The following is a 25,242-nucleotide window of genomic DNA, read 5'->3' on the forward strand; positions in this document are numbered from 1 at the left end:
GGCCGACTGATTCAAGCTGATAGAAGAGCAACTTTGACTGAAATAACCACTCGTTACAACCGAGGTATGCAGCAAAGCATTTGTGAAGCCACAACATGCACAACCTTGAGGCGGATGGGCTACAACAGCAGAAGACCCCACCGGGTACCACTCATCTCCACTACAAATAGGAAAAAGAGGCTACAATTTGCACGAGCTCACCAAAATTGGACAGTTGAAGACTGGAAGAATGTTGCCTGGTCTTATGAGTCTTGATTTATTTTGAGACATTCAGATGGTAGAGTCAGAATTTGGCGTAAACAGAATGAGAACATGGAACCATCATGCCTTGTTACCACTGTTCAGGCTGGTGGTGGTGGTGTAATGGTGTGGGGGATGTTTTCTTGGCACACTTCAGGCCCCTTAGTGCCAATTGGGCATTGTTTAAATGCCACGGCCTACCTGAGCATTGTTTCTGACCATGTCCATCCCTTTATGACCACCATGTACCCATCCTCTGATGGCTACTTCCAGCAGGATAATGCACCATGTCACAAAGCTCGAATAATTTCAAATTGGTTTCTTGAACATGACAATGAGTTCACTGTACTGAAATGGCCCCCACAGTCACCAGATCTCAACCCAATAGAGCATCTTTGGGATGTGGTGGAGCGGGGGCTTTGTGCCCTGGATGTGCATCCCACAAATCTCCATCAACTGCAAGATGCTATCCTATCAATATGGGCCAACATTTCTAAAGAATGCTTTCAGCACCTTGTTGAATCAATGCCACTTAGAATTAAGGCGAAAGGGGGTCAAACACAGTATTAGTATGGTGTTCCTAATAATCCTTTAGGTGAGTGTAAATCACCTTTCTTTCCCATTCTGACATTCAGTTTGGAGTTCAGGAGATTGTCTTGACCAGGACCACACCCCTAAATGCATTGAAGCAAATGCAACTGCCATGTGATTGGTTGATTAGATAATTGCATTAATGAGAAATTGAACGTGTTCCTAATAATCCTTTAGGTGAGTGTATGTGCTACTGTATGGATTTTCCAGTATCTTATGTGCCCTGGCTAATGTAAACTCATGTTGTATTTCCTTTTCCCCAATGAATCAATTAGGATTTAAGATTCTTCTAGATCCTCTTCTATAAGAAGAGGTTTTTTCTTTCGTTTTTTTCCATGTTTTGTTTCAAAATAGTCGGACCACATGCAGATATCAACTAATTTGCAACATACAGTCAAAAAATAAACAACACAAATTAAGTGAGTTTTTTGTTTTTTCATTACAAGACAATACCTTTTGAAACACAACATATTTTATTGAGTATTATGATTTTCTATATAAGCTTTCAGAAGCATTGGCACCCTCACCATGAATATTTTGTGAAGCTTTGTCTGGAGTGGATAACAGCACTGAACCTCATCCTATAAAGGACACTTTTTGAGGGATTTTTGACCAGTCCTCTATGTATCACATTACATGACATTACAAGATCCTTGATATTTTTAGGTTTATGCTTGTGCACTGTACTCTTCCGTTCAGACCACATGTTTTCAGTTGGATTCAAGAATGGAGGCCCTTGATTTTGTGGTCCTTGATTTTGATGTTTGTTTCGGGTCATGATCTTGTTGAATGGTCGATCCACGGCTAAGTCTCAATCTCCTGGCAGAAGCAAGCAGGTTTTGAGGTAAAATATCCTGGTATTTACTTAGTTCATTATAGTGTCGATCGTAACAAGAGCCCCTGGACCGCTAGTAGCAAAACAACCCAAAAACAATCATGATCCACCAACATTTTACTGTGGGTATCTGGAGCTTTTTCTTGTATGCAGTCTCTTTTTATTGCCAAACGTGCTGATGGTGTGCATGTCCTGAAAGTAAAAATGTTGTCTCATCTGACCACAACACACAATTTCAGATGTAGTTCCAATAACTCTTTGCAAAGTTCAGGCCCTGCAATATGTGTGTTGGTCTTGGTAAGGGCTTCTTTTGTAAGGGCTTCTTTTGCTTTTTCCAAAGTGCTTTTAGATATGTGGGTGGCATCTAATGGTTCATTATGAGACTTTATAACCCTATGATTCCACTACACTGTTCAGTAAATACATAGAATATTATGACTTTGTTTGGTTTTAATTTGAATATATTTTAGGATTGCCCATATATTTTTAAAACCTATGTTTGCTTAAAAAACTGTACAGCTAAATAAACTGTTTTGCATTTCAGAAATAATTGTGTTGAAAGGAAAGCATATAGTTCTTATGATTGACCCCAACATTTTATTTGTAGTTTGAGTATATTTTTTGCATTTGCTCGTTAGGAGGCTAACTGATTATTAGAAAAACCCTTTTGCAATTATGTTAGCACAGCTAAAAAACTGTTATGGTGATTAAAGAAGCAATAGCCTGGCCTTCCTTAGACTAGTTGTATATATGGAGCATCAGCAATTGTGGGTTTGATTACAGGCTCAAAATGGCCAGAAACAAATAACTTGTCAGTCTACTCTTGTTCTAAGAAATGAAGGCAGAAGACAGAACAGCACAAACTGTCTCCAACCAGAATAGAAAGAGGAGTGTGAGGCAGAGGTGCACAACTGAGCAAGAGGAGAAATGAAGTAGAGTGTCTAGTTTGAGGAACAGATGCCATGGGTCCTAAACTGGCAGCTTCATTAAATAGTACCCGCTAAACATCCATTTCAATGTCAACAGTGAAGAGGCAACTCTGGGATCTGGCCTTCTAGGCAGAGTTGAAAAAGCCATATCTCAGACTGGCCAATAAAAAGAAAAGATTAAGATGGCCTAAACAACACAGACAATGGACAGAGGAAGATTGGAAAAAAGTTTGATGGACAGACACATTTACGTCAGAGGCGTTCCGATCACAACAAAGAACATTTGTGAGACTCAAATTATAAAAAGCTGGAGGAGTGCTTGACGTCATTTGTCAAGCATGGCAGAAACAATGTGATGATCTGGGGTTGGTGAAGATGAGGATTTGCACAGGGTAAAAGGGATCTTGAAGAAGGAAGGCTATTACTCCATTTTGCAACACCATGCCATTCCCTGTGGACTGCACTTGATTGGAGCCAATTTCCTGCTACAGCAGGACAATGTCCCAAAGCACGGCTCCAAACAATGCAAGGATAATTTAAGGAAAATGCAATCAGCTGGTATTCTGTCTAGAATGGAGTGGCCAGTACAGTCACCTGATCTCAACCCTATTGAGCTGTTGTGGGAGCAGCCTGATCGTTGGGTGCCCATCAAGCCAACCCAACTTGTGGGAGTTCCATCAGGAAACATGCGGTGAAATCTCTTCAGATTACCACAACAAATTAGAATGCCAATTACAGCCTCTGCAAATAATCTGAAGGATTATTTGACGAAAGCGAAGTTTGAAGGACACAGATATTATATCAGTTAATAATCATTATTTCTAACTTTGTCAATGACTATATTTCCTAATAATTTGGCTATATATCCTATTCAAACTCATTTCTTTGAGTTTGAATTGGAAATATAGCAGGCATGGACCTGTAAATTGCGAGGTGGGGCCTCCATGGATCTGACCTGTTTGTCCAGCACATCCCACATGTGCTCGATTGGATTAAGATCTGGGGAATTTGGAGGCCAAGTCAACACCTTGAACTCGTTATTGTGTTCCTCAAATCATTCCTGAACCATTTTTGCTTTGTGGCAGGGCGCATTATTCCACTGAAAGAGACCCATGCCATCAGGGAATATTGTTGCCATGAAAGGGTGCACATGGTCTGCAACAATGCTCAGGTAGGTGGTAGGTGTCAAAGTGACATCCACATGAATGGCGGGATCCAAGGTTTCCCAGCAGAACATTACCCAAAGCATCACACTGGCTTCACCGGCTTGCCTCCTTCCCATAGTGCATCCTGTTGCCATGTGTTCTCAAGGTAAGTGACGCACACGCACCCGGCCATCTTCATGATGTGAAAGGAAACGTGATTCATCAGACCAGGCCTTCTTCCGTTGCTCCGTGGTATAGCTCTGATGCTCACGTGCCCATGGACAGGGGTCAGCATGGGTACGCTGTCTGGTCTGCGGCTACGCATCCCCATACGCAACAAACTGTGATACAGTGTGTGTTCTGACGTCAGCATTAACTTTTACAGCAATTTGAGCTATAGTAGCTTGTCTGTTGGATCAGACCACACGGGCCAGCTCCCCACATCCATCGAACATCCATCAAATTCTCATCAAAATGTCTTTCAATTTGGATCATCAAAGTAGATCAAGATGAGAAAACATAATACTCAAGAGCCTTAGCCACCCATGACCCTGTCGCTGGTTCACTGCTTTTCCTTCCTTGGACCACTTTTGATAGGTACTGACCACTGCAGACTGGGAACACCCCACAAGGGCTGCAGTTTTGGAGATGCTCTGACCCAGTCGTCTAGCCATCACAATTTGGCCCTTGTCAAAGTCACTCAGATCCTTATGCTTGCCAATTTTTCCTGCTAACACATCAACTTTGAGGACAGAATGTTCACTTGCTGCCCACCTACTGACAGGTGCCATGATAATGAGATTATCAGTGTTCTTCACTTCACCTGTCAGTGGTCATAATGTTATGGCTGATCGGTGTATATATATATTATTAACATATATATATTTTTTCAATTCTAGACTTTGAATGAACATCGAATGACAACAATAATGACAGTATCAATCGGAAAATAATTGTGGAGATCGCAAGAATCACAATACATATTGTATCAGCATCTACGTATTGTGATTGTCGTGTCAATTCCAAGCCCTTTCTCTCCCTTTGTCCTGTCTGCATATCCTTTTATAGATTGGATGCATTTCCTTTTTGCTGATGCCAGTAAGTGTGTTATGGGGCCAAAGCCAAGCAGTGTGGGAAATGGAACAGGTTTGCTCTGATGTCCTGCTGTCTCCCACACTCTTCTCTCTCCTTCTGTCCTGATAAGGTGCAGGATGTGATAATGTTATTTTTCTCTCTCAGTCTCTTACTCCTCTAGCCTGTCTTGCTGTTATCCAGGAAGTGATGATGTCTTGTCTTTAGGCAAGCTGTTGCTAAAGGATATGGCGGCCAATCATTCCAGAAATGATTGAAATGATTGCTGTCTGTCTCCGACAGTTCTGAATAATTAACATGGATAAAGTTGCTCATTATGTCCATTAGTTATGACAAAACAGAAGACGCCCTTCAATATTACGTAATTGGTTCTAAATGGAGGGTGTGGTTACAGTTATTTCCCTCATATATCTGATTTCTTGGGCCAGAAAGTCAATTCCCACTAAATATAATTGACTCTGGGAAAACCTTTTTTACATATTAAATACTTTTTGGCCCAGGACTATGGCTTTTCTCTTTGAATATGACTGTAGTAATCCTGCATACCACAAAATAGGACAACTTAATATTAGAGCCCTTGTTTCAAAGGCAGTCATAGTCAATTTATTAATCACTGATCATTAACTGCAATCATCATAAACTAGATTTGACTGGCCTGTGTGAAACCTGTCTTAAGCCTGATTAATTTACTGACCTAAATGAGACCTCTCCTTGTTACGTTAGTGACCATATCCCCTGTGCACCCTGCAGTGGGAGATGTGTTGCTAATAGTTACACCACCAAATATCATTTTACACTCAAATAAATTACTGTTTCTGTGTATGCAGGCTATTCAATTACTTTTTCATGCCACTATTTACTCGCCCCCTGGGCCATACACCACATTCCTCAGAGAGTTTCCAGAATTCTTATCGGAACTTGTAGTCTTGGCAGATGTGTTTGGTGACTTCAATATTACTACTAACTACTTGATGAAGCTGGTTGAGAGAATGCAGTGTGTGCAAATAACGCAATGTTTTATTTCTTCACTATTATTCTGCAATAAAACTAAAGAAATTCCCTTGAATGAGAAGGTGTGACTAAACTTTTGGCTGGTTCAGCACTTTGTTGTCTTCAAGACTTGGAATTGGGACCACTTTTGGTTTCACTTTTGGCTTCTTGGTGATGTCATCCAGAAACACAAAGTACATTTTCACTGCAGTGCAAACGAGAAACCGTTTTCAATGAAACACGGTTGAAGCCCCAAAATTGCCCACCATGGAAAATTGGGTTTCAGGTATAAGGAAGTGGATGACAGAAAATGTTTTACTTTTAAACTATGAAAAACTGAAAGGAAAATAAGATATTTGTTTTTTCAATTAACTTTGACAGTCATTTGTACAGTCATCTCCTTTTACAACTGTCCCTCGACCCTGATCACTGTATGAACGTGTTTATATATATATGTGTGTGCGGGTGGCCAACCATATATTATATATGTATATGTATATATGTATGTTTGTACAGTGGATATAAAAAGTCTACACACCCCAGTTAAAATGCCAGGTTCTTGTGGTGTACAAGAATGAGACAACGATAAATCATGTGAGAACTTTTTCCACCTTTAATGTGACCTATAACATGAACAGTTCAATTGAAAAAAAAAAAGAAATCTTTGAGGGGGAAAAATGTAAAATAAAAACTCACAATAACCCTTGACACAACTTGCACTTCTCATCAACTTTGTTACATTACCCTCAGTAAAGCAGCTTTTTAAATGTATTTATTTGGCATTTTTCCCAACTTACATTTTGGCAGTTGATATTTTCATCTGCTGGAAAACTACATGTGAAACCAGCAAAAAGTTTGGGTTGTCTTCAAATTGGCAACAGTGTCTCCGAAACAATGTCTCCGTCCCTAGTTTTATGTTGCATTTGTTTATTTTACATTCTGAGTTATCAGTTTTTCCAATTTTCTTGTGTCCGGTTGAATCTTAGAAGCTCTTGGACCTTGCCTCAGGACTACCTGGCCTGATGAAGGGGTCTCCTTGGTCACTGGGGGTATTTCCTTAAGAGAAACATGTGTTGTATTCACTGCAATTGTTGGACCTCAAAAAAACCTATGGTAGGATTGGTTCTTAAATCAGGATAACCACCCGCCCCTAAGAAATACTATTAACATTTTACTCAAACTCTTTGCACTGTACTTGTGTTGCTGTCTCATTATGGGTTTCTGATGGTGACTAAATGTTGACTTAAAACTATTTAATGACCTGGAGGCAACATGGACAAGGCAAGGTGCTCGGCCTCCAGATAATGAAAGGGGAAACAATGACTCACAGTCATTCTTTAAAGGGACTTTATTGCAATGTGCAGTGACTCAGACACTCTGGCATCAAGGGCGGTGTTCACCTCAACTTCATTTTACATCGGAAGTAGAAAAGCAATTTATCGTTTGGAGGAACTAGTCAGCGTTCAGTCAGGACGGCCAAGATCCATTTTTAGGGCCGGATGCTGTTCAGCACCAATAGGGAGGTAAAATGTCCTAGTTTCTTTCAGATGGAATTGTTGTTGATTGTTCAGTCGATTGCCTGATAGAAAATACGTTTTTTTGGACTCCCCTCCCACCCCCATGCTCTCGGGAAATTGAACCACTCTCCTGCATTAGTCTAGAGCCGCTCTTCTGCGAAGGTGCAAGAACCACCCACCACCCCCTACTTCCATTAAATAGAGGTAAGACAAGGCAACCTCTAGCCCCTCCGTTAGGCCTTACGTCCTAGCTCAAGCGAATGAACCAAACAAGTTGAGGTGTGAAAAGCAATATCCCCAAAGCTTGCCTTGGTAATTCTGGGTCTTGAACCTCCATTTGTACCAGGATCTTTACCTTGTCCCCTCAATTATAAAGTCCAACACTTCTCTAATCTGAGCTTTCTACTGCACTTCACACATCATGACAGAAAGCATTTCCATACTAATGCCTGCAAAGACTTAAAAAGTGTGTATGTGTAAATGCGTGCGTATGTGTGTGTGTGTGTTGGATTTCATGAAGGAGCAGATGATGTGAATGCAAAAAACAAATCTTGTCTTTCTTGTCTGACATGAACGTAAGACTTATTGACATGTCTGTTCTCTGTTTTTCCTTCCTTTCCGACAGCTCAGCCAAATGCACCTAAAATACATGAGGGATGGTGGGCGTACAAAGAGGTTGTTCAGGGGAGCTTTGTACCAGGTAAGAATCATCATACACTTTTATACACACAGTTAAGGATAAAATGTATTTTGTTTTTTAATAGTGAAGAACATTATAAGCATATGTGCTATGTTCATGCCTACATAAACTATCTTGTGCCGGTCACTGTTTCTTAATTCTTACAAGGCTTTTTTGCCCTTGTTATCTAGTTGTTTTGTTGTTGATTGACTGGCAAGTGTACAAGGGTCTGTCATTTTACCTTGTTCATTTCTCTCTGTACCCGTCAGCCCAATTATTTCCCAAGATTGTATTTTTCTGCTGCTGAGCTTTTGAGCGCTTTTGATGACGCTGCTGGTGTGTGTGTGTGTGTGTGTGTGTGTGTTTCATTGCCTGTGGATCTGTTTTTTATGAGTGCATTTACTTGTGTGTGTGTGTGTGATTATGCATGCATGGTTTTTATTAAACCTACATACAGGATTAGGTGGCTGCCAAAAGCGGCAAATTGACAAGAGCAACCTTTTGAAATGACAAAATGACCAAAATGCACACACCTTCAATAACTTCACACCTCTGCCACAAAACAAGGAAATCTTCTCACCCAAGCTGTATATAGGTTTTTGATATGAGAGATGGTGCTTTCCCATGTTAAGTAGTGCATATTTTGACCAAGGCAGGCCAGAAAATATTTGTCTTTATCATGCACTGCATGTTTCTCAAGGCACTGTTGGAAAAACAGGACTTTAGTGCTTCAGCCCTATAAAAACAAAAATAACTTACCACCCTAATTTATTTAGCCTCTTAAATTATTTTTTTCTTAAACTTGCATTGAAGGTCAACAATTGTTTTCATTTCTTAGCATTCATTGCAAATGATAATAGCCTATCCTCACTATACATTTTACAACACTCTCCACCTTGATGCTGATATATGATGATTTCCATATATCGATTAAAATATCAAAATACTTTCCCCTTTGCACAAGTAGAGCTGTGTTGGTCCTGAACTCACAGATGCCTGAAACTTTATAGGGCCCAGAATAATTGTTACAATGACTCAAAAACAGGTTATGCCAAAATGTTCTGGATTTCCTGACACCAAATGCTTCCTGTACTTATTGATAACACTGTGTCTCAGTTCTGTGCAAGCAGATCTGCTTTGACATTTGTGGGTTTTTGAACTTGAACTGGTTGCTTCAGGTCCAGCCTCGACTCCGTGGGGATTTGGTCTGGACTTTGACTAGGCCATTCCAGAACTGAAAAGCTATTGTTCTTCAATCATTCAGATGTAGACTTGCCTGTGTGTTTTCGATCATTGTCTTGCTGAATGACCCAGCCTCTGCACAAAGGAGAATGGCTTTACATTATCGTGTAAAATTCTCTGACACAAAGCAGAATGGTTCCTGCATTGATGGCAAGATGACATTGGTCATCTTAAAGAACATTCAGTTGCGTTTTGGCAAACCCAAGAGAAGCATTCATGTTCTTTTAGTGAGCAGTGATTTCCACTTTGCTTTTTTTGCCCAGTGACTTAGCTGAGGTTAATGAGGCCTGCAGATCCCTGGATGGTCCCTAATGTTGTTCAGTGGTTAGATTTATATTACTATAGGCAGGTTTGGCCCAGGTCAGATTGTTTTCTAGGGCTGTAACAGTACATGTATTCACAACCATACAGAACGGTTACTGTTTGCACATTAAACCGAATTAATACGTAAAAAAAAATCATAATCCATATTAGACTATTCTATTTACATGACAGTCTTTTATTGTTGGGACTTTTCCAAATGCTGTTTTGTGAGCTAAACTCACAGAGGAACAGCTAGTTCTACAATGGCGAATAGTGGAATTGATTAATCAGCACATAAAATCCTCTAGCCTTGGCAGCATTTTTAAAATTCAGTAGACTACAACTGTGATGGATAGATACAGGGGGTGGACAAAATACAAAAACAACACCAAACATTATAGCTGCAAGCAGCATTTCAAGGGGCCAAGCGGAGAACCAAAAGTAACTAATTTCTTGCTCCCACTATAGGAATATGTTGTGCTCTTTGCAATTGCTGGTGCTATTAGCAGTCCTGATATCTAAACGAAGAAGAATGTTACATGTACTGTGTTGTATACTAGTGTGTTAATTCTCTTAATCTAAAATGCACTTCAAGATGCTTTAAACTGAGGGTAATGTGAGAATGTGTTCTCGGTCAACTCACTTGGTAAAATAAAACATCACAAATAATCCCTTGTGATTAACCTCAGAAAAATGCTTGGAACAGCTGATACTTATATTGCCTTGTAGTTCAGAAAACATAACACTAACATTACTACACTTGTATGTTTAAAAGTTAGCAATGCTAATGCTGCAAACATTTTGGTTTTGTGAAGAATTAAACAGGTAGCTAGATAAATGGTTCATACTTTTGCCTGTGAAACCATGGAAAAAAGCACCATAACTGCATTCTTTACCTTTCCACAAATGGAAGGTACTTTTGCAAGGTGACCACAAAGCCTAAACATTACACTGACAAAACTGGACAGTATTTTTTTATGATAAGAATCAGTGACACTAATATATAAAGTACTCCTTTCAAAAACTTTTTCAGCCTGATCAATTTATTCCTTATTTTACTTTAAATTGTAATTTTCAATCACCTTATTTCAGACCAGTGCTGGAAGTCAACTTATCTATCTGCTCATTTAGGTTCATGTGGTTATGAGTGTCTAAATAACTTATAGGTAAATTATTTCATGGGACATGGATACCTGTAAAATATCCAAAACATTGTGACATTTAACTTTGCTTTTGGACTCTTCTCAGAATATTTTGTTGACATATAGGATTATAGCTACATCTAATATTGTGTGAATGAAATCTAAAATGTGTATGAAATCAGCAGTGCCATACATGTGTAATTACATACCACAATTACTACAAGTTACATTGTGTTATTACACTGTAACCATGGCTTGTTACACTTGCAAAACCTGTGTATTTACATATTTAATTACACTGTAACAAGGACCCTAATTTCTCACAGTGCAACATGTAAGTGCAACATATGATTCCTCTGTTATACATGCATATTAATGTTGCCTAATCACTTAAGTCAGTGTTTAGTGATCTGTGATTCAGCAGACACATCCACCAGTTATAAGAGCAGACAAACATGACTAGGAGAACTTTAGTCACAAACATACACATGCAGTATACTATTGCTTATCAACTGAATGTTAGAGTATCGCATTTCAAAGATGTGAGCGCTATATTCGCTATACTGGCTATACAGTAGGTAGCCATATCCTGAACTATTAGAAACATAGAAAGTACACATCCCTTGTACTTTAAGCAGCACAACGGAATGTTATCTTCATACAATTTCATGGTCTGACGACTGACAAGGGTCATACTGTCATGGCCAGACGACTGGACCAGATCATCTCTGAAATGGCAGGGCTTGTGGGGTGCTCCCGGTCAGGGTTGGTGATTACCTCTCGACCAAAGAGGGACAAACCACAAAATGGCCACAGGGTATTGGGCGCCCAATGTCCGAAACGACAGATCACAGAACATTTTAATGATGGTTACGGGAGGAATGTGTCACAACACACAGTGTATTTCACCCTGCCGCATATGGCGCCGCGTAGCCACAGACCGGTCAGAGTGCCCACGATGACCCGTGTCCACCATCCAGCGCTTACAATGGGCACACAAGCATCAGTAGTGGACTTTGGAGCTGTGGAAGATCGTTGCCTGATCCGATGAGTCCCGTTTTCTTTGACATCACATGGACGGCTGTGTGAGTGTGCAGCGTTTACTTGGGGTAGTGATGGCAACCGGACGCACTTTGGGACGACGACCAGCCGGTGGTGGGTGTGTGACAATCTGGGCAATGTTCTGCTGGAAAACCCTGGGTGTGGGGATTCACGTGGATGTCAGTTTGACACATCCCACTTATCTAAACATTGTGCCAGACCAGGTATATCCCTTCATTATATTTGTAATCCCTGATGGCTACAGCTCCACCATGAGATGTATTGTCACCATAATCAAATATTGTCTGCAATTAGACAAAGTTTAAAGACTCTTGAACCAGAGGGGACTGAGCTATGGCCCTCGGAAAATGGGGTGGCGGAAGAATAATAAAACTAAAATGGACAAAAACAGAAGGGTTCCAGCAACTGTTGCTTGGCCCCATGATTATGTTAATATCACAAACCCAATATGGTGATATGTGATAGGTGTCAGACACATATTTAATGATAACAGGCAGTTCACCTAATGACCTTTTGCATTTGTAATCAAGATTTAGCTGCTTCAAAGTTACAGACCCTTTCCCTGTGGTGTTTCTGTTATGTTTCTGTTATCTCCTGGCGGTGTTGATAAAACATTCACTCTGTGTCACTGTTGCTTGGTGGTGAAAGTAGCCTACGCAGATGCTAACAACTCACACATGTTGACACATTTATGCAAACGTCACCCCAGTATCAACATCCCAAGAACCACACCGAAACACAAAGAAACAACACAACTTTTTCTTCCTAATGCATTCAAGCCTCCCTCAGCATCAGTTTATTTGGGCTAAAGAAATGAAAAGAGTGTGTATAGCCATGGATATGTGCTTGTACTTGGTGGTTGATAATTGTTTTCAACACCTTATAGGGTGCTTGAGCCACGTTGCCAATTTCCCTCTCATACCTATTTCAGCAAACATGTAGTACAGACACTATGCAGACAACAATGCAGAAAATAAGACAATTGTTTACTCATACTTCGCCAAGGGAACAGAGAACCAGTTGGCAAGGGTACAGTTGTGTAGATACAGAAACATCTGTCAGATTTTTTATTACTGCATACAACAACATTATTTTGAGCTTGCCCATTGAAAGACATGCAAGGTTTTGGTCATTTTCAACAGCCCAATACTGGCTATTTATGGTCAATGCATTATACAGTATTTGTGTGCTGTCAACTGGATCTCTGCTTGCAAGTCAAGTTCTTTGCTCACTCATAGCGTTGTAATCTTGCGAGTAAGCCCGTCGGCCCATGCCTGACATTTGACACTAATCTGATACCAGATGAAATTACCTGTTTACAAATGTAAATCACACCTTATGGATTTAAATTCATAACATTCTATTGCATGCCAACTAGACATGTTATGTAGGGACCGGAGGAGTATGAGAAGTTGTTGCCATGTGTAGAGTGGCCACAGCCAGAATGGCACTTGACTGCTATTTTGGATGTGTGTTTGTTACACACTTTTATTGCTAAGCGTTAACTTTCAGACCGAAGAGTGCTGTGCATAATTCTCAGACTACATTGTTGCAAAGATTCATCTCCAATTTATTGTCAAATCTGATATTCTCGCATGCCTGTCTTGCACCACCACTAACCACACAGCATTTGCTGGCACCGCTATGCTAGTCATGATTTCGTTGTTCCAGGCTGGGTAGGAGGTATGTAATCAGAAGGTTTTTTTGTCTCCCGCACTGGTATTCTGATCATTACTATTTGATGGAAACTTTTCAGTGTAAAGTAAGTGAGGTATGAAACACGGACAATTGAGCATGGGTCAGCTCAACTGGTGCAGCATTGGCGGTTGCAATGTCAGGGTGGAAGCTTTGATTTTGGCTGGGGGAATTGTAACCATCCTTTTACACTATCATTTGGTTTAAGATTTTTTTCCGCCCTCAAACCAGTGGTCAGTTTGGTGCTATGAAAGACTTTGCTGGATCATCTGAGAGACCTTTTTTATCCTTTTCTTTTCTTACCCTGGTCTTGACGATTCTGCTAATGATTAGTACTTGATTAACTGCTTTTGGGTTGCTAAAACTGGACGGTTTAGTAATTCACATGGCCCCTCCTGGATCTGCATTTTAGAACATTGCTGTACAGTAGACTATTTCTAAGGTCATACATTCAAACTTTTATATTTCATTTAATAGTATATAGCCAGGTCAGATAGTTAACCTTGATAAAAAAAAAAGATATAAAAAAAAGATATGCCGTTTCTGTGCTATGCCAATTAGCTTTTACCAAAGGTTAGTAAGGATTTTTTGTATCACCTCTGGCTCCTTTTAATCGGCTCCCGGGAGTAGATTTTCCTTCATTTTAGTATCAGTTAATCCTCCCTAGATTCTCCTTAACATAACTTTTACAGTGCCACTCAGTCATTATTGGAGCAGTAAGCATTTTTCCTCTCTACTCCAAAATGTATAGTGAGCATCAAACAAAGGATGGCCTGGTTACAGTTAGCAAAAAACTAAATTTAACAGCTGGCATGAAATTGCATTGTAGACAGATGAGACAAGGATTAACTTGTTGAGAAAAAAACTGAATGAATGGCTTCCATTGGAAACAGCTCACTTGTCTTCATTTATGGTGCAACTGTTGATTGTTGCATCAAAGTCAGTTGTAAAAACATTTTGTTGGTATAGAAACATATTGTCTTCTAAAGTACATGGCAAATCCCTCTAAACGTGTTGGACAGCTCTTCATCATATAGCAAGACAGTTACCCTGAACATACTGCCATAGCAACTCAGTTGTTTGTTCTGGGACATTTTTGTTGAAAATATTGACAAAGACAATCTCTAGTTGAATGCCTTTTGTAACTGAATATGCCCCTCATTGGTTTATGATAAGATGTATGGCAAAACCTTAAATAATTACTTAGGGGTGCTGCAGGACATGCTTGCAGTCTTCAGGCTTCATTCTAAACAGAAGTGTTCTATTTCAACATATGTGAACAGATATTAATCTGCCCTAAAACCTTTGGTGAATTGCCATGTATCAGTAAACTGATAATCTATACTTTAACCTCTTTGTAAGCCCAACACAGGGGAGGGAGCTAGCTGTTTATCTTGTATTGATAGTTACATATAGTATATAATTTCCCCCGTGTTCTGTTGTATCCCCTTTTAGCAGATTATCATGTTGTTCCTTCCAAAATATGATCATGAGATAACGCCTATAAAGAATGGCTGGTTGTTGTGAGCTACAAACGAGGTGGGAGGGAGTGGAAGGGCCTTGCAGAATCCGAAGCAGCGGTTGCCCATCTTGAGCTGCCATGTGGGAGGCAGAGAGTCTGATGTGGATGTGGTGGCCTGCTGTTCTCAGACAGGTGTCAAAACGAACCTGTGGAGTATAAAGACAGAGACAGGCGGTTGCATGAAAGTGACTGGTTAAGACTCTCCCTTAATATCACTGTCATTTCATAAAATCTCTTTCTGTCATTATAATTTTTTCTCTCTCTATTACCACACTTCTACCAGTTGTTACATTCTCCGACCCCCCACCCCCCACCCACCCCCCCACTCCACACACCACACACGTTTCTCCACCCTCTATGCAAAATATACCTTCTTGGTCCTGCACTACTGGAGCTAGATGCAGGGTAGATACAGTAGAGTGAGCTCTGCCTGACTCTCTGCTGGTTGTCTTTCTGTTGTATAGCTGGTAGGTGTCTGATTGTTCTCTAGTGTGAAGTGTTGGACTGGGTGTTCCAGCACAGACCATAACAGGCCCTGGACTAATGAGAGATCCAGTGAGTGGCAGTGGAGAGGATTGAGGGACAGGGAGATCAAGAGAGAAGAGGATGAGACAAAGAAGAGCTATGAAGAGTAAGAGATGATACAACTAGAACAACCTAACAAATACACTCTCAGTGGCCAGTTTATTAGGCACGCCAATCTAGTACCGGTTTGAACCACCCCAGAAAAAACGCAGTGATTTTATAAGGTGTCGGAGGCTGTCCGCGGGGATATGGGTCTATGCTGACTTGATGGAATCAGTGGCTGCAGATTGAGCAGTGGTACATAATGAGTAGATTTCATCTGTTCCTAATAGGCTAGTTCTACTGTGAACTGTTTGAGCAATTTGTCATTGATAGAAGCAGCATCTTGTCAAGCGGATGTTATTCCAGAAAGGCAGGAGAGGAAGGCCTCGAGCCACCCTCGCACTTAGGGATCTTACAGTGTCTTCTTGTCTTGTGCGTTCAGCTCTGTAAAATATGTGTTTTCTATCCCTGTGTGCTTGTCTCATTGTCGTTTCTACAGATGGTCCCTATTCTGCAGCTTCAACACGGATCACCTCACTTCCAAACGATGGCTTGCCACTCAGTAATGGGGGATTTCAACCTCCCAATGTATGCCTTCCATTCAATTACTTTCCACTCCTGTCCTCATTTGACCTCACTTTCTATCCCCTCCTTTCCTTATTTCACCTCAAACTTTCCAAGTCTCATCCCACTCATAAGGCTTGCATTGAGCTTATATTCACTAGATGATGTCTATCAACTAATATCACTCCAACCAACCCAGTAATCTGATCACTACTTGAAGGTTTCTCAATTCACTGACCTTCATGTCTGAAAGTAATGATGGATTGTTATTTGCTTATTGGAGCTGTTCTTGCTATACTATAGACTCAAAGTACGGACATGATGATGGTCTTCTGTATACCTTCTTAACCTTGTCACCTTCTGTATACCCACCCTAACACATTAAGAAGCAAAGACATTCCACAAATTACCTTTTGCACAGCACACCTGTTAATTGAAATTAATTTCAGGTGACCTCATTAAGCTGGTTTAGAGAATGAGTGCAAAGAGGTAATCAAGGCAAAGGGTAGATATTTACTGAGCTGATTGATGCATTGATTTATTATACCATTGTATAGGAGAGTGAAAAATCACTAGCTACCTGTGTTGAATTTATGTATTTAGACAGTAGGAAAATGCAAGATATGCTAATACAGAGATAAACTAATCAAAGGAACAAGACCAGGCTGATTGAAACCATAGTCATGTGTTGCTCAAATATCAGTTATTCTGTGAGATGTACGGCAGACAGACTGTCACTCTGATCTTGAGTTAGTGTCTTTCTGGCTCTATTCGCAAATATAAATAAACTGTATTTGTGTTAAAGACTATTTCGATTTCTACCTTACTTGCCTTAAAGTGTGCTGACTTTATATTTCTATCACAGGGGCTACTTTGAAGAATCTACAATATTAAATGTATTTTGATCTGCACACATTTTTGGTTGCTACATGATTCCATATATGAATCCACGTGTTATTTCAGAGTTTGGGTGTCTTCACTATTTTTATGTGGAAAATAGTAAAACAAAAACAAAAAAACTTGAATGAGTGCACCAGTCAATCTTTTGACTGGTTGGTATATATTTGGCTATTAAATTGTAGCTTGCTGATTATGGAAATTAGCTAGTTGCAGTAGCTACTTCCATCAAGTTGTTGCTGTGTTATGATCATGCTTTCCATTTTAGATCTGTATAATCAGACAACTTTTCAGCAGACAGTAAAAGACACGTTGCAATGCTTTGAAATGTTCTTTTGTTGAATCATCAAACATTGTCAGGTTAATAATGGCTCTAATTCAGCTTTGATTCTCTGTTTTACTCCGCTTCTGTTAACGTAGCATTCTGTTTCGTATAATCGCTGGATCCGTGTTCATTTTCTTTTCAGCAACCCCAGTGATTAAGAAATGAGAGGTTTCTTACTAGTCATAAACAAGGAGGATTCACCAATTACAGCATTCTGAGCCAAATCAAAGCAAATCCATGCAAGATGTACCGCCTCTGTGTCCAAAATTCAGCATTCTGAAAATCCCTCTTAAAGCCTTTTAACTAAATACTCCAGTTAAGCCCCTTCAGAATCACTGGCCACTGCTAATTGTCAGGTGTGTTTGTGTGTGTGTGTGTGTGTGTCTGGCAGCGAGGAAGTGCTTCTCCCAGTGACACTCAGATCGAAACACAATTAAACAACACAGAGACATTCCACACGGGCGCAGCTGATTTGCAAACAATGCTTTATTGGTGGAAAATGGATCTCCAATAGCACTATGCCAGCTTGTTTCTGCTACACAGGCTGGCATGTCAATCGAAGGGACAGTATGTATTAAATATCACAGTGGTCCAATATTAGGCCTATAGACCTGGTGTAGCTGCTTTTAATGGATGCGTTGGTTGTATCGGTTCTCTAACGTGAATTGCTTTGGTTGCTGTTGCAGTGGGATGTCACAATTCATGTGTTATACAGCGCAGTAGTAACATTGTATTCGATAGTTTTGAAAACCTAGTCAATTCAGCATGTTTATTACTATCTCCATTTCTGTAAGAAAATAGCAAACCAGAGGTATAACCTTTGGTAATGGTTGGTTGTTTACTGGTGGCTCTAGCTGCCGTTCAAATACAGTCATGAAACTTAAATGGATTTTAATTGCATGTTTTAATCTGTGTGAATTATACTGTACAGTATGATGATGTTATGGGCTAAGCTTCCCTGTGACACTGCTATGCTGTATCAGCTTGTCAACCAGTCTCAGCTGGTTTCTCTAATGATTCTGTTTGTGCCAATCAATTCAGACCTTGTGTGATTCCTGTATCCAGTGACATGTGGGGGATGATTTAAGACACACAGCAATCACAACTTCCAAGGCAGCCCAAACATACACACACACACACACACACACACACACAGAAGCAGGTAGGTGGGTACACACACTTTTTTTCCCACTCACATTTTTGTCCTTTAGCTGCCGCTACTTTTGGTTTTCATTTAAAATCCAACAATTACTAAGAGGTTGAAGTACAGACTCTTCATTTTTATTTATGTTTTTTTTCTAGAATTTGAAGTCAATGCAAGTGAAGAGGAGGGAGTGAAAGAATGATACGGCTTTCAGGAGGCACATTTTCTAAAATGTTTTCTACAGCCCTGTTCTGTGAGCATGCAGTGATTCACTGAACCACAGAGCAGGAGGGGAGGCTAGAGTGGGGCAGCAGTAAAGTGGATAGGCGGAGTCAACGGAGACAGAATAGGAAGAGAGTAGGGTCAAAGAGGCAGTGTCAGGAGGCAGGCCGGAGTAGGATTTAGTAGAAGGGATTATAGGATAGAAGAAGAGAAAGTAGGGGGAGAGAGAAAGTGAAGATTTTTTTCTGCATTGCCTTCTGGGTTGGGGCTGGGTGGGTAGGATTGGAGGAGAGGAAGATGAAAAATAAAGAAGTGGTGAGAGACTTGGAGTTGGATTGCAATTGGGTTTCTAGGTGTACAGCATCAAGTTAAGATGAGGTCAGGCCTACATTGTGTAGCTTCTGAGTGAGAAGGGATTGGAAAGGGTGAGGTCAAAAGACGCATGGAGGGGGAATAAAGGGGTGGCGAAATAAGTAGTTAAACTTAGGTGTCAGGAAGTTGAAGTTCTATGAGTTCCACAATCAAGATGTAAGATTCTCAAGGTGTCAAGCTCATTATTTAACTCTCAACTGCCCATATACAACAACATTGTTAAAAGTGTACCACAGACTATGACAGGGAATTCAAATGGTGAGGTGAGGTGAGAGATGGGAGAAAGAGAACGTCTTAAACGACATTAGTAAATCTGTGCCTTCACCACCACAGTAACAGAACGCTCTCTGACTATTACAGGAAAAGTCTTATCTTGAGAGAGCAGCTGGAGTAACAGTGTTTTATGAGTATTCCATGTCTCCCTCAGTGGAAAAACAGGATGAAGGGCAGCATAACCTGAAAACTCAGAATTCTAGACCAAAGATTGTCAGTTCCAATGTCTGCTTAGGGAAATCTGCCAGGTTGTGCGCACAGGGTTCACAAAACTAGGGTTGACTATATGGGATAGGATGTGTCTTTAGTTGGGAGATGAGCCAGTTGGGATGGAAATCAAACATATACTTGACAAAGCTGCAAATCAGCAAAAAGAGATAAATGAATGTGTCTTACATGTTGCTGAAAGAGTGGTGTGAAGCCTTCTCTATCCTCCCTTGATTAACTGAAAAAAACTCAACAAAAGTGTTTGTACTGGGCCCAAATGCCATCACTTAAACAAATATGGTTATTGCCTGACAAAGGTGAGAAACATTGTTTAATCACTGAAGTGAGCTTGTGTTTTTGGAACTGATCTTGTGAGTTGTTGCCAGCATGTTCTCACCAGGCTATTCCTACCAACTTCTGAAACATTATGGAAACCGTTCAAGAATGTTTATGGTGTATGCCATTTTTAATTAACACTATGCAGAAATCAATGGTCCAAAACCATGCGTACATTTTTGTAATCACTTGCTTTGAGCTTTTGTATGATCACAACATATCTAAGGCAAAAAGATATGTATTTCACATAATTAGTGTGTTGAGAAAACATTATTCTGTCAAATGAGTTATCACATTCTATCAACTTGAGGTAAAAACATTTTTGAATCTTAACACATTTAATAAAAACTATATTGTATGAATTCAACATTTCTAAATATGACATTTTGATTTAGGGTGATTAAATTTGTTGCCCCTAAATTCTAACACATTTTAACTAATTTGAAAGATTATTTTGGAGGTGGCAAGACACAGGCACAGAGGTGGATGCAACTAAGTTAATGATGGGATGCGCAAAGCCGACGCATTGAGGTTTGCCTCGAAATTTCAACCCAATGTAATCAAGCGAACGGGCCGAGGCTTGCATAAGTGTTATACAGTACCATGTGATTGATGACGTCTGAAGCTTCGTTTGATCACATGAGTTTCAAACACTGACCTCTACTGATCACCTTATTTAGTCATGTATTTTAAAAAAGTTTTGTCAGCATTGTAAGTCAAGCATTGGCTTGCTGCGGTGCGAGATCGAATCCAGATCATGTCAAACTTTTCCAGTGCAAACGCTATTGTTTGTTGTTTTATTTTTTAATTTGTTTTATTTTTCCTATCTTATAACTCTCCTGCCTTTAATAATACAGAACGGATGAACAGTTGAGAAATGCTAGCTGGAAAGGCAAGAAGATTGTGGGATACGACCCTCGGTTTATAACTCCCCTTCACAAAGCGCATGCCTAACCACTGCACTTCACCATCAAGTCTTCTAGTATACTGTGGAAATGAAGCCTTTATAAACATTAACCATGTTGCATTTATTCCTAACCAACAGGTGTCACCACTGCAGTGAGTTCAAAAGCCTTGAGACAATAAACTCACATCTTTCGCCCCAATTTGACGATAAGCTTCAGAAAGCCTTGATTTCCCATCACTACGCAAAGTATCTTTAAGGACTTACACAGACAAGAAAGACCAATAGGACGGTGTGATACAACAAGGGGGAAACGAAACACAGGTAAAACTAATCAAAGGTCATTGAAACAGAACCAAAAGACACTGAGCATATATATGTAACAGCACAGTTGTTCTAGAATAAAACCATTCATTGGCTCAGTCCCAAAGGCTAACCATTTGATGCCCTAAGAATAAGTCAGCACTATGCTCCTTCTCTTACTTATTAATAGATATTATTCGATTTTTGTCTGTCTCTTTTCTGCTGTGTTGGTGTTTTGTGGATTTTGGGTTACAAAAGAATACTCCAAGCTGGACTGAATGTGTTTTGGTGACTTCAACAGTCCTCCAGAAACACAACAATAAGGACCTCAAGCAGATACCTGCATTAAACTTGCATCATAATTTGACCCATTGTCTGTCAGTGCAGCTTTGGAGCACTGCTCAGGAGGCATATCCACCGTGGCTGATTATCCTGTTGCCAGTGAATGGCATCACAACACGCAGGCACACACACGCGCACAGACAGACACACAAAGTGCTGTGACAGCTGTGGGTATTAAGTGGCAGTGTGATGGATAGAGTGCAGACAGGATGGCCCTCATATCCTCCCTTTTATTTACCCTCCACTGACTGACAGAGACGGGCAGGCAGACGGGCAGGCAGGCAGGCAGGCAGACAGGCAGGCAGACAGGCAGGCAGGCAGACACCACTGAGGGAGGGGGAAAGGGATGGAGGTTAAACAAGGTATGACCAGAGGAAAGGTGTGACTGGAGCAGATAGAGGAGAGAGGCAAGGGCAGAGAGTTCTAGGGTATTTGAGAGGGGGTCAGTGGGAGGATGATAAGAGAGGAAATGAGAGGTGACAGGAAGAAGGGCAGGAGAGAGATGTGTAGGCTGAGTGAGAAGAGGGTAATAGTGAGGAAAGAGATGGTGGAGAGGAAGGTACCTCAACGATTTAAGACTGATGGCAGGGTGGTGATAGAGCTGAGAGAACTGTCCGGAGGTAGAACACTTTGTTCCCCTTACTAGTCAGTGGGTGCAAGTGTGCATTTTCTCTCTTTTTTTATCCATCTATTCCACACCTTCCCAAATCCCTCCATCCCATTACATTTGTATAGTCTTTAAAGCCAGGTATTCATCACACGGATATCCTACAGGACAGTGTGAGGATTAACCTTTTTACATATATAGGCACTGGAGTTTTCCTTTTTCCAGATTTGGTCATTTGGCTCTGATCATGACCAGTCATAACTAAGGTAGCTGTATATTACATAGAAAGTTCCAGAAGACTATCAGACATAACTTGGCCTTAGTTTACTATAATGTAACATATCCTTAACTTAGTCAGTGAAGTTAGTGAACTTAGGTGATTGAGTGCTGCCTTTTGAACTGATCACACAAGCCATGCTGAATGTTTGAAATGAGAAAACCTATGTTGATCCGTAGTGGCGTTTGATATGCAGATCACTTAACATGCACTCGACTCCATCAAGAATAGCATCAGAGCACTTCTATGCCCCATCTCCATCACCCAATTAAATTGCATTTGCACTGTGCACGTTCTTTATCTGTCTCTCAGTGCCTTCTCCACATTCATTTTCTCTCTTTACATTCTGGTGATGGATCTCCTCTGCTGTCATGTTAGCTGCAGCTTCAATATCCTCGGAACGGAGTTATAAAGGAAATGTCTCAGCGTTTCAGATTAATATCGAACACTTATTATTCATTAGCTAGAACACATCACAGCACATTCTGTATACAGGAGGAAACTGAAGTCTCAGATCAAGCAGTCTCTTCAGACAGTATGTCTAGGGCTAAAGAGGTATGTTAGGGAGAATGTTTGTGTGAGCAGGGCTTTTTAATATTGCTCTATATTTGGATATTTTGTGATCGTGCTGAGATTGGTTAAGGATTGATTTACATTTTGGTTTGTTATCATATAAGATGCAATTTTTTAAGATTTGTTCAGCTAATCTTGTTAACTCAATAACAAAAGTATCATGTAATTGGTCATCTACTCATTTGGGTTTGTGGTCTGTACATGTTAAAAGATTTAGAAATGCTACGAGCTGAGGAGCGGAACTTGAAGGGGGTACTCTACCCTGAGTTTATACAAATAACAGGCAGTGTCCCCTTCCCTCTTCTGAAATTTTAAGAAATTTGTGAAATGTATGTATATATATGTATATGTGTGTGTATATATATATATATGTATTTTTTTGCACCTTCAAAACATTTCACAGTTACAATTGCATTCATGGTATGAGAGGAGGGGAGTCAATTGTTGGTTTTGAATCAAATACAATGGAAAAAAAATCTAAATTCAAGTTTACATTCTTCAAAATGACATTGTTCTTGTTCCATGCTCGTATCACCATTCTTGTGAAACGGCTGGCTGGTTATGGGCTACATTGCCGCTGTCAAAATGCATACTATATCCAACAATTTTTCCACTAAGCCATCTATTGACAGTTCTTATAGTTATACCAGTGCTGCCTGAAAGTAGCACTTTAAATTAAAAAAAAATTACATGAAACAAATGTCCACTCAGTCTTTGCGCAACAGTTCTAAAAACAACAGAATGCTAGCCTGATGAGGTGGCACTCTGATGTGCACTTTAAAGTAGCGCAATTTTAACCCCTACTAAAAATATAGTTGTTTTCGTTGAATTGCTCTGTATCTAATACTGTAGCTCAAAGCCCTTATGGCTGCTAAGGCATTGAGTAATACATTCTCCTATACACCTACAAGATATACCTCCGGGTTTTGACAACTCTTTGTGGGAATTTGTACGGCTTTGTCACCCGGAACTGCCAAGTTAGGCATTTGCTCGTTCTCCCCAGGGATATGAACGGCATGTAGAGCGAAGAAAAGGACAAATTTGTTTACTGCCACCACACTATGCTTTATGACAACAAAGGTTTGTTTTTATTTCCATTGTTTTCATTCAGTAGCAGTGCCGAGAAAGAAAATCCATAAATCATGGATTACAATATACACTAGATGTGTATAGTTTTAATTTTTTATTTGTTTAAGATTTCACTTTGATGACCAAAACAGCAAGTATGTAGTATTCTGTAGAAGGTGAGGTTCCTTAATAACTTAGTCAACCAGGGGGTTGAGGGGTAGGGCTGGAACAGTAAGGGGAAAACAAACATGCTGTCGACCCTGAAGGCATTATAATTTTACCAGGCAGAACGCCTTCTCTCCCTACCCCTCTTTCTTTCCTGGCTCCATCCACTGTATTAAGCTTTGCTGTCTCCCTGTTCTCCATCGCACATATTATATGAATTCATCTTCTCGACTTGCAGAAATGCAATTGCCCTCTCAGCATCCAACCACTTGATTTTTTCTCCCATTACCAGACCCTCCCTGTCTATGCCTGTTGCCCTTTGCAGGGTCTTTCCTTGATAACCCAATGCAAATTCAGCTTGTATTTCAAATCACAGGGAATTGGCAGAGTCCCTTAAAGCTTGCTGATACTTTACAGCACCATGTGACAAAACGTGGTTGCATTTGTATTCCAAATGGCCCCCAGTTCGATATATGCATTGTGCCGTGGGCCCCGACTGAAGTAGTGCACTAAAAGTGAATAGGGTGCCAATTGGGAACTAGCCAGTGCTGATGTAGATCCCCAGGCCTGTAGGGAACCTCACACGGTAATGAGGAAGAGAATAGAGAGAGACATAGAGACATGACCCCCACAGCTAATCAAATCTGTTCTTTGTATCCGAGGATGAGGAGACATTTTAGAATGAATAAAACGCAGTAGGAGTCCATTGGAATGCACTCGTAATTACTTAATTAACTATAAAAAAAAAATCCTTCTGTCATCCCTCACTCACTTTCTCTCTCTCTCTCTCTTTCTCTCTCTCTCTCTCTCTCTCTCTCCCTCTCTTTCAGGACTGTTATATTACATTTCAAAAGCTTTGCATGAAATGAGTTTGATAGATGATTGAGAGTATAACGATGAGAAAAAGATTGATCAAAGTAATCAAAGATTTTGCAGGTTTTCCCACTTACAAAGCATGTAGAAGTCTGTAATTTTTATCATAGGTACTCTTCAACTGTGAGTGACGGAATCTAAAACAAAAATCCAGAAAATCACACTGTATGATTTTTAAGAAATTCATTAGCATTTTATTGCATGACATAAGTATTTGATAAATTAAAAAAGCAGAACTT

The 25,242-nt window shown here is 40.2% G+C and overlaps 1 protein-coding gene across 6 annotated transcripts in view; it reads left to right on the forward strand.

Moving 5' to 3' along the window:
• ca10a (carbonic anhydrase Xa) overlaps positions 1 to 25,242 on the forward strand; it is a 244,402-nt gene that overhangs the window by 34,155 nt on the left and 185,005 nt on the right. For all 6 annotated transcript variants that reach the window (XM_020046251.3, XM_020046252.3, XM_034292467.1 and 3 more), the window contains one exon: positions 7,965 to 8,039. In XM_020046251.3, the coding sequence (XP_019901810.1) occupies positions 7,965 to 8,039 (75 nt within the window). The remainder of the gene's footprint in view (positions 1 to 7,964; positions 8,040 to 25,242) is intronic.

This window comes from Esox lucius, chromosome 5 (genome assembly GCF_011004845.1).
Source record: "Esox lucius isolate fEsoLuc1 chromosome 5, fEsoLuc1.pri, whole genome shotgun sequence".
In the NCBI taxonomy this organism is placed as follows: Eukaryota; Metazoa; Chordata; class Actinopteri; order Esociformes; family Esocidae; genus Esox; species Esox lucius.